We start from the raw sequence: 11161 nt of genomic DNA on the forward strand, positions 1-11161 counted from the left end.
AATGAGAAAAAAATCTTTGATAACAGGAGGTTTTATTTCAATACTTGATATTCCATGGTTACTCTTTTCGCCAAAGCTCCAAATTTGATATTTGCAAGGTACTGAAAATACATGGGTTTATATTTGAAATGGTCCAGAGCGGGGTCTTCCAAAAGTTTTATCATGTCGAAGATGCCACGGAGCTCACGAGATTGGACCATGTTGGAGGGAACTCCAGATGATAGCCATTTTATTATGTTTGTGTGGGTATGATTTAACAGAAACAAACTATTACCTGTACTGTAGATGGAGAAATATCCACAGAAAAAGTGACACCTTGTAATTAAAATCCCCAAGTCGTTCACATCAGTCCTCAATTCACATGAATGAGTGGAGACGTTCTGCTCTGGAGAACCTCTCAGACCTGATTGGTTAAAATGACGATGTTCACCTGTCTTTAAAAGTACATTATAACTGCTGTTTATTTTTTGCCTCAAAGAAATATAAAATTATTCATGTCATAATAATCGAATAGCTGATTTAGCTTTAATGGCTTAGATTATATATATTAAATGTTCATAACCCCTTTTAATGTTTTTTTTTTTTTCTTTTTTTGGGTCTGTGTGCTATTGAACTATAAAATCTTGATTCGACAGTGATCAGATGCTCAGGATTGTTGCTTAAGTTTCACAGTTAGCACCTATGCATACACACACACTTCCACATCCACACTACAGCAACAGTATAGAAATGAGCTTAAATCTCAATAAAACCTTGAAATAAACAGATTACATGATTCTACGCCACTCATAAACAGCTGTTGTCATTGGTAGATACAAGTAACTGCCAAAACAGGAAACACCTAAGTGAACGAGGAATACAAAATGTGTGTGATATCTAGATGGGAGAAAACACTCTGAATGAAGACGCATGTAAAGCATGTCTAAGCTGAAGTAGGGTGTTCTGACCTCCATCTACAAGTAGTCACCACATGGGAAATGTCGTACTTAATTACCTAACATAGGTTTTTCTTTTTCTCAGTCGCCAGATCTCAAATATGTGTGGACAGTTTCTATGGGGGAGAACTGACAGCCCTGACCTATCAGAGCAGCATCTGAGACTTGTAGCACCACCACAATCCAAAGACCTAATGTGGGATTTTAGGCCCTGTCTACACGTTTACGGATATTAAAAAAAAAATCTGTCCACACAACCTCCATTTTAGAAAATACCTTCATCCAAACTAGAACGTAAAAATGACGACTCCAAATGCTAGCTGGCCTTAGCTGTCTTCACCCGTCTCCCCTTGTCACAAAGGTAGTAAAGTGTACAAGCTAACATCACCTTTTTCATAGTCTGACTCACCGGATTTAGACTGTGGCTGAAAACCTGCCATTAGGCCACTGATGTCAACCGGCAGTCTCCCTTCCTTGTTACCATTTCCAAATCTCCTTTGCCATAAAAAAACAACCACACTTTCCACTGAAAAAGGCAAGTTTTGATAAAGAGTTGGAATCGTGCAAAAAGACGCGCCTGCTTTGTCGTTTTGGTGAATTGTTATCACGATCAACAATGAATGAAATAACTTGTGAATGCACCTTGGAAATGCTCTGACTCCGTCTCGCAGGACTCATGGCCGACGTTTATCTGCTTTGTGAAACATCCGGTCAGAGTTGACTTACCGCATTTTTAAACTCTGAAATTGACTTTGCTAGAGCCACATACAGCCAAGAAATTGTGGTTTTAACGGGTCCAGTGAGTTCCTCCAGAGCCCTTGTTTTTTTACCACTGTAAGTTGAATCACAAAGTCGACGTATGACTGTAAATGTGGCGTTTTCTTTTGCGGAGTCATTTTAATTTCAAATGTTCTATCAGAACCAGAACACTATTTTGCAAAAGCACCATCACTGCATCCTGGGCAATGTGCCACCCGACACGATTGTGATTGGTTTAAAGAAACAAAAACAAAGTAGAGCGTTTTTTCCCCAGTAGCAGAAAGATAGGCGTTGATTCCAGACCTTACTCGAGCGCTGACATAGCACTATGTAGATAGGCGTGGCCACGCGAGGTCACCTCCTGGAGATTATATCACTTTTGATTCCCTTTGATTTCAGTTTGTAGAGTAAATCCTTTGGACACAGTCTTCTTGGAGCAAAACAAGAAAACTTCGGTAAAAAACAACAAATATCGCTAAGGGTCAACTAACAGCATCGCCGACGTTGCCAACAGCCTGAGAACAGTCATCGACATGACAAACGGCTGCCAAACCAAGTCACCCGCAATGCTAACAGACAGGCTAACATGATTAACGGCTGACGAACAGTCATGAAACGGTAACAGATTTTTGACGAAGAGGAGTCAAAGATTTGAGTGATGCTCTGAACGTGCGAAAGTATTTCTTCTTTTTATAGTCCTTATCAACAAAAAACCAAATCTCAAAATTGTCCCACTGCCTGCTGGTTCAACCGGGCCTGATCCAGAACCATCATTTCTGGCATACTTAAACCTGCGGATACTTAGGTGGCGCAAGTAACACTGGGTGCAGCAGACGCCTTTGTTCATCCATGAAGTGGTGCAATAGTACTAAGTTTAAATGTTAAGTAGTCATTAGACCAAGCAGTGCTAACAAAATGTAAGCAAAGCGGCAGGCAGCAATTTAGGAGATGAGGTTTTCCAAATGCTCTGATTTACACGTCCACATGGATAAAATCAGCACCTTGGAAGGCGTTCTTAAAAATCCCCAACCCAAATCTCTGTCTGTGTATAGACAGAGGACAAAACATAGAGGAAAATATCAGTTCAAAAATATCTGTATACGTGTAGACGGGGCCTCGGCCTTCCAGTTAAAAGTGCCAAATGCTGCAGAATCCACGAGTCTGTCCCTGTGACTGTCGGAGCCTTGTAAGACACTTGATGCTCAGACTGTTTCCTCTTTGGCAGCTACCTGTAACATATGTGAGCATGAAATGTCTGTGTTTTCAACCACGTGATAGCTGTTTCTTAAATTTCTTTTGTTTTTGATCATGGTGTATCTCTGACTCTTTATTGATTGAATGTTTGGGTTTTGCTTCAAGTCATTTTTGTTCTTCCCCTCTTAACATTGACGTTAGCAGTTAAAGAATTTAGTTAGAGACGTTTTTGTAGTTGATTGTGTACTGTACATCGGCAGCTTCTATGCAAGGTTACTATAGTACATTGATGTCTTATTTAGATCAGAAGTACATGTACACACTGTACATACATGTACATACTGTACAGTTGTACTGTTAATCACAACAATCCCTGATTGGGCTCAAAGCAGAGCGCAGAAGAATTTCTTCTCCCTGAAGGGGTTCTCTGAGGTGGGCACGGGGGTGATCAGGGGGTCGTCACAGGAGTGTGCGTCGCAGTACGCCATCAGGTCAGCCGCTGCCTTTGATACCTGGAAATGAGGATGACCAGATTTAGGGCAGCTTAAGAACATGATTACATTAGATTACACTGTTTTCAGTTGTTACTGCATCACACAAAGTCATCATTTGGTGTGAGTTGCAGAGTGTTGGAGATATCAGCCATAGAGATGTCTGCCTTCTCTCCAACATAATGGAACTAGATGGCACTCGGCTAGTGGTGCTCAAAGTGTCAGAAAAATGCACTTAAAAACTCAACAGGAATTTCTCTTTCCAGAAATCATGACCTGGGTTATTCAAAAAAAATTCACAGACTTTGCAGTGAGCAGTTTAATATAGGAACTATTTTCTCTGGACCAAACTACACCCACCAACGGTATCCGCATGCAGAAGGAAGTGTGCGTCTACTGCTAGCTCACCTAGCACAACTGAGCAAGCTAACGTTACAGCTCAGCCGAGGGGGACGTCATTAATGTTTACATCCTCCATAGCTTCTCATCCATGAGTAGATGCACGCTTCCTCCTGCACAGTGATACAGTAAGCAGGTGTAGTTCAGTAGAAGGAAATAGTTCCTATACAACAAGGTCTGTTGATCAACTTGAGTAAGGGCTAATTTCTACTCAACGTTAGATACAGACACAGACGGAGCCTTCTGTCTGCAATTATGTTGTTAGTATTTACGCATGTTTTTTTGAAAGCTTGAGGATACAGATGAGATGGAGCAGTACCAGTGGAGATCATGGGGCCAGTGTAGTGAAATCCAAGCGAAATACGACTAGGACACAAAAAAAGATGTTTTTAAAAATGGTGGAATGGAACAAATCAGTAGTATAGTGAAAAGAATTCTACGCCCACATGTTGTGATGTATTTAATGGCCTAATAGACCACCACCGCACACACAATGCTTCCATTAAAAGGTGCATTATTTGGGCTTCCTCCACTGTCGCCACATTTGTTGTTGTCAGAAACCATTGACACCAACCTCTTGTTCCATCCAGTGGATGTATCTTTGCCAACATAAAGGACACATGGAAGTATAAGGGCATAAATGTTACAGCATTTGAAATAAATGCGGGTCATGATTTTTGCAAAGAGACATTGCTGTTGAGTTTTTTTAAATGTATTTTTTTGGCACTTTAAGCACCACAAGCTGAGTGTCATGTAGTTCCATTATACTGGGGAGAAGGCAGACATCTTTTAGGCAGATATCTCCAACACTCAGCAAATCACATGAAAACAATCTAGAACAATAAATAGCACTACAGGTAAGAGGTGCACTACAGGTGTTTATTTAACTGACACTAACAGTTTATCCAGGGTCATACAGATTTAGCTTAGCTTATAGTTTTAGCTTTGGTGTATACGTTATGGGAAAGATATGTTTTAGATCCTCTGTCTCTGGGTCTGTATGACCCTCATGGTTTCTTTCAGTGACATAGCTCAAATTTGGCTCATCAAAACCTAAACTGAATTAAATGTTTATCAAATCTGTGTGAAAATTTTGAATATATCTGAACTAATAAATGTGCATGGTTATGCTACTATAAATAATACTCACAGGATGAGTGGGTGAAATATTGATTAATTGGAAGAAAACCGGATGTTTTCAGGTACAAAGGTATCACAGTACAGCAGCCAACACAGAGGTAATAGAGCATGAGCGTAAAAATAGACAATGAGATAAGACAGAATCAATAGCAGTAGAGGCTGAGTGGAAAGTATGGGAGTCGGTATATAAATATTTAGATTTACATTGTGTGTATTAGTTCTTGCAAAGTCTTGGAATAAAAGGAAGGAAGCAGCTCCTCCTCACTGCAAAAGAAACTTCTGAGCTTCAAAACTTTTTCTTATGTTTTTCTGTAAGTGCAAAACCCTCCGCCCAATCTTATGTTTTGCCAGCAGTGATAGCAGCTAAAAACGTTTTCTAAAACAGTGGTTCCCAACTGGTTCAACCACGGGGTCCAAATTTCTCCCCAGTAATTAATTCAAGGTCCACACAGTTTAATGTATTCAGCCTCATACTTGCGTTTGGCCACGCTGTCCAGCTCTGTTAAGGAGGTACCCGTTAGGCACTCACTCTACAGCACAAAACAGCACTTCAAAATAAAGCTCTGTGCCGGAAATTCACTGTACTTCAAAATAAAGTGTGTTAAGATAGACCTGACATGTTGGGGAGTCACCTGCGGTCCATTCAGAGTGGACTCGCGACCCACAAGTTGGGAACCACTGCTCCATAACATAATTAGCGTTATGTATATGTTTGTCCCCGGCTTCATTTTTACACTGGTGGATCGTTCTTTTTAAAGAGACATGGTGCCTCTTCCAAGTGTTTTTGTTGCCCTTAGGAACATGACAGAAGCCAATACCATTTGGAAACTCTCCAATGGAGAGCACTGACTTAAAAGTATACTATGCAGGAACTGTCGGCCATTTGCAAACAATAACGCCAGCTTGAGTGAAAAAGACTGCCAACCCCCAGATTCACTCTTGGGGGAAGCCGGAGTACCTGGAGAAAACCCATGCTGACACGACATTCAAACTCCACACAGAAGGTATCGAACCAGACACCCTCTTGCTGTGAGGCCACAGCGCTAACCACTTCACCACCATGCCGCCTTTAAACATCGTTCTTTAGAAAAATCTTGCATAGTATACCCTAGAGGTGGGGGAAAAAATGGATAAGGCATAGTATCGCGATATTTTTGTGCGGCAATATCGTATCGTCAGACAGTGCCAAGTATTGTTTTTTTCATTACATAAATTATTATTATTAAAAATCCAAATTAAACTGTAGATAGCCTACTAGAATAATAAAATCAATTGCTTTTTCAGTCCACAAAAAAATGTCTGAATTGAGATGAACAGCCTGAAAACTTAATCTTATTAGATAAAACAGATGTTGACAAAATTTTCCTTTAAATTTACAGTTGAAAAATAGGTAATATATCGCGATATATTTTATTGCAATGCTCAGCATATTGCAACATATTTAGAATTACATTAATGTATTGTGACTTAAGTATCGTGATAATATCGTATCGTGGATCCTCTGGGAAGGTCGCCAGTGATTTCTCTTAACCGTAAACCAATGTGGATGTTAAAACTCTTCAGTGCCGTCCTTTCAACTACGAGTTGAGGCTTTAATACAAAGGAGGATCAACTGCAAATTCAAACATTGGCTTTTGTACAACAGATTAATCATTAAACACCAATGTGGTTGTATTAATATGACTAATTGTGTGTGGACATGTACTCAACTTATTGCAACATAGAACACATACGATTTCAGTGTTGGACAAAATAATATCTGGATTTGTGACGTGGAAACAGGATCATTTTTTAGACAGTCAAATTAAGATCATAGACATAATTTAATCTGCCCCCCTTTAGTGTAACGTGTTTTAGTGCATGACACTGTTACGATTCCTATCTGAATGGGAGGCGTGCAGCTTGTCTTACCTTTATCCTGCAGAAACTAGCCTCTATCTTCAGCTGCTCCACCAGCTTCCTGGCTTGGCCGACGCTCATGGTGCTGTTCACTGGGGTGTCTCCTTTCATCCTGGCCGCAAACACAGCAACATTTAAGCTTCGTGGATTGGAATTGGATGGAAATACATTTTGTAAATCGTTGCATTTCTTTTGTTTCTGTTGAATTTCCCTATAGCCCTGCTTCTTCGGGAATAATTGATCCATAGATCCTAAAAATCTTCACTTTGACTAAATGTATTGTTTATAGGTTGCAGATTTGAAGTGTCCTTATTATCTTAGCTTTTTAATACATGCTTCTAAGTGGCTGATCAAATTTATGAGCCAAGAGTATTAAGACAAATACATAATATGGCACTATTAGGTCATGTATTATAACTGCTGTGCTCATCAATTATAGTATTTACTGCTTATATATAGATTTAGGCAGCTCTGGCTTCAAAGCAAGCATGAAACCAGTCAGGCTCTCTATAATGAAGTATAAATACCAGTCAATATTGTGTCCTAGAATTGGCCCAGCTGCTACATTATGCCATCTGATATGAGAGCAAAACATATAGATGCCAGAGAAACAGGGCCAAATGGTCAGATTCATTCACCATGGCCCACAGCTTCTCCCACTACGAGCAGGAACAACCACAGAACAATCAAATGTAGAATGAAATAAACACTGCAGCCGCACAGACGTTTATGAAATGATGAACAAATATCCACATGACTGAAAACAAAATGTGTCACAGATAGAAAAGGAATCATGGATTGTCAACAGGGGGGGGGGGGAAAGAGCAGCAAAGGAGCGGATCTATTTGAACCATTCTGGACCTTTCTCCATTGTCTTTTTCCCTCTATCTCCATCCACCCCCTTTTCTCCTTACCCGTATTCTAGTCCTCTTCAGGTGCAATCTTCCCCCCTCTTCTCTCTCTTTTTTTCTCTCTCTTTTCTTGCCTCTCTGTGTCCCTCTGTAAGCTTACGTCTGGTGGTATCAGTGTAGCCGGACCCCACCCCTCACAGACAACAGCCTGGATGCTACCCTGCTCTGTACAATCCAGTGCACTGCAATTCTGCCACAATGAGCACTAGATGTGTGGTGGAGGGATGGGATCACCCCCTCGGCAGTGAGTGGTACCTGCCAGATGGAGGGAGGGGAGAAGCCACTGGTGAATGTCTTCCTATGAAGGTGGATCGTACCATGTCTGCGCTGATGGGAAATCGGGGCCGAGTGAAATCTCTCAGGTTTCAGACTCTGAGATGGAGCAGGGTGGAGTATGTGGTGTGTGGTTTTGTTTTGTTTTTTTAAGGGCTGAAATATTGTACACAGCCTCGGATGTGAACTCAGGAGGCCTGAATTATTACGTGCCTCTGTGCCTTTTGTGATGCCCACCCTCTCCTCTGTTGCTATGGGGACTGCTGCAGTCTGGTTTAGTGGTTTACATCACAGTTTAAATTGTGAAATTTCTGCTGGTATTTAAATGTGTGTGCGAAGCAGATGAAAGGAATGTCTGATTTTAGGCGTATTAGAATAATAGAGGGAGAAATTAAATATCTAGGAAGGAAAAGCATGGTGGTTGTATTTTTGTTAAAAAGCCAGGCTCTTATAATGCTCCCAAAAGCCCTCATAATCTTATCAGAATTAGCTTTAATTGGCCAATGAAGTGCATGTGTCGTTGTTACTCTTCATATTTTTGCACAGAAACACACATACATTAAGGCACCACAAAGCTGAAGGTACACATAAACACACATGAGTAAGAGTGTGAAAGATCCCCCCTGCCCGGAACAAGAAGCCCCCAAGCTCAAGTTGAACCATTTAACTAAATGAATTATCTAGATCAGTGGTTCCCAACTGGTGGGTCCTGGTCCAAGAGTTGGTCGTAGGTCCACTCTGAATGGACCCCAAGTGACTGGCAAACGTGTCAGATTTGTAAAAAAAAAAACACACTTTATTTTGAAGTACAGTGAATTTCCAGCACAACACTTTAATTTTGAAGTGCTGTTCCTTGCTGTGGTGTCAGTGACTAACGGACAGCTGCATGACAGAGACACCAAACTAGCTTGATGTCATGGCTAAATGCAAGTATGATACTGACTATTGAAACCTGGAGCGACATCATTTTTCTTGTTCTGCTTTCAGACACCTTTCGCAAGTATTTAAACCGTTGAACCCTGAGGAAACTGATGGGATTTCTTTCAAAAAAAATTGGGAAAAAAGGAAATGAGCAACTTGGTAAGAAATGTCCCACAAACTGCAAAAAACAAACAAACAAAATCTATGTGTTTTAATATATATTTTTAAAAATAGGGAAAAAATAAGCCTGGGAAAAACTGTATTTATAATTATTATGATTATTTTAAAAATATGTTACAGAATTGTTGTGAATTTTCAACACTTTTTTCAGGTCATTTCCTTGTTCTTAACAGTTTTCTTTTTTTTTTTTTTACTAATTATTTTTTTTTATTTATTTATTTTTTGGGTCATTTCTGCTTTTGTTGCTCATTGCCTTCTTCCCATTTTTTTAAAGCCATTTTGCACTGTGTATTAAACCTTGAACTATGACTGGGGAGTAATCTGGCCCCCGTGACTGGACCAGTTGGGAACCACTGATCTAGAAGCCTTGTAGCCTTTTATTGAGGCTAAAATAAACTTCACATTTTTACTTCAAAGGAGAAAAATCATTTTTTTTCTGTCAAAATAAATTGGATGAAATAAAATAAAAAGTCCCCCATCTATCTATCTATCTGAAAGCTTTTTTATGTACAACTTAATATAAATACATATCACTTATCCAGTGACAAAAATTAGATTCATTACATGTGTTCAGAGTAGATTTAGTGCCATGTATTGTTTATAGGAGGAACTGATGTTGGGGGCATCTTACCCCATATATATATTAGGGGTTTAATTGCATAAAAAAACAACAACAATACAATGACAGGTCCAGACAGAAAGACAGTCGTGCAATGGTGCAGAGTGGAAAGGTTGCAGGAGTCAATATTGATATATAGGCTATATAGGATATATAGGCTATAACAGGTTGCTTAATACAAATGGATGGATTTGGCTCTGTATCCCTGCGTGCTGTTATTGTTATACTTAAAAACTGTAGTTGATATTTAGACGTTTAAAAAAAAAACAGCGTGTATAAGCGATTAAAAAAAAATGTCTCGAGACCAAATACCCTGTGGAGGAAAGAGCGTCATAAGCATTACGCCCTCAACAGCGTCGTAGAGCTTTTGAATGAATAACAATCCTCTGTGTCACAGTTACCTAAAAATTGATTCCCATAAGCATATCGCAGTTGATGTGACACATCCTGGAGCCTACACGGTGGAGATTCAGAGGATACTGGAGCAGGTTGCTGATAACACGTAACTGAATTATCGGAAATTACCCGACGCCATCTTTGCTAGGCTAGTGTGTGCTCGGCTTTAATGGCGTCACCATTGATGTCCCTCAGTTGTGTCTCTCGGCGGGGACTTCTCTTTCATTTGTACTATCTCTGGAAGCGAAGAAGCAGTTTCGCGTTCTTTATTCTTTGTCCTTCGTGCTTGCCGTCGCAAATACCTCACGTTTACAATATCCTACTTACAGTAGGCTATACAAATATGATGTAAATATATGAGTGAAAGACAATGTTTGAATGTACTGTTATGATTTATTTTTATGTTTGGTGGTGAGTGTTTTTGAGAACATTATACACTCATAGAAATATTTCATTGTTCAATTTTTTGGGGTCATCCAGTTCTTATTTGTATCGTCCAATATTATATTATAGTATAGTGTATAATTTAATATACTATTATATTATATTATATTATATTATATTATATTATATTATATTATATTATGTTACCAATTATACATACAATACTCTTTACTACTACATGTGGTATTCTTTTTACTGCTGTACTGTACAGTACTATATTATACGATTATTATTATTATTATTACTACCACTACTACTATCATTACATTGCACCTTACCTCACCACCTTCTCTGATGTGGGATTAATAAAGTCTTATCTTAGCTTAGCTTGTCTTAGTTTATCTTTGCTTATCTTATCTTATCTCGTTTCATTTCATCTCGTCTCAGAGGCCTACCTCTTATTTAGTTCATTTTTTTTTTGTTTTACTTTATCTATTTATCTTTACTTATTTCTTATCTAATCTTATCTTATCTCGTTTGGTCTCATCTTGTCTCATCTCGGCTCATCTCTTCTCATAGGCCTACCTCTGATTTTATTAATTCTTTTTTGTTTTACTTTATCTATTTATCTTAACTTATTTATTATCTTATATTTCTCAC

At 39.1% G+C, this 11161-nt stretch overlaps 1 protein-coding gene across 1 annotated transcript; it reads right to left on the reverse strand.

Moving 5' to 3' along the window:
• Window positions 1–13: 13 nt before the first annotated feature.
• gng3 (guanine nucleotide binding protein (G protein), gamma 3) lies at window positions 14–7947 on the reverse strand. Its single transcript, XM_033639331.2, has 3 exons — window positions 7732–7947; window positions 6830–6929; window positions 14–3400 (listed from the first exon to the last, which is right to left on the reverse strand). The coding sequence occupies exons 2-3, from the start codon at window positions 6926–6928 to the stop codon at window positions 3272–3274; spliced, it is 228 nt and encodes a 75-aa protein (XP_033495222.1). The 5' UTR covers window position 6929; window positions 7732–7947; the 3' UTR covers window positions 14–3271.
• Between the last annotated feature and the right edge of the window lie 3214 nt (window positions 7948–11161).

This window comes from Epinephelus lanceolatus, chromosome 11 (genome assembly GCF_041903045.1).
Source record: "Epinephelus lanceolatus isolate andai-2023 chromosome 11, ASM4190304v1, whole genome shotgun sequence".
NCBI lineage: Eukaryota > Metazoa > Chordata > Actinopteri > Perciformes > Serranidae > Epinephelus > Epinephelus lanceolatus.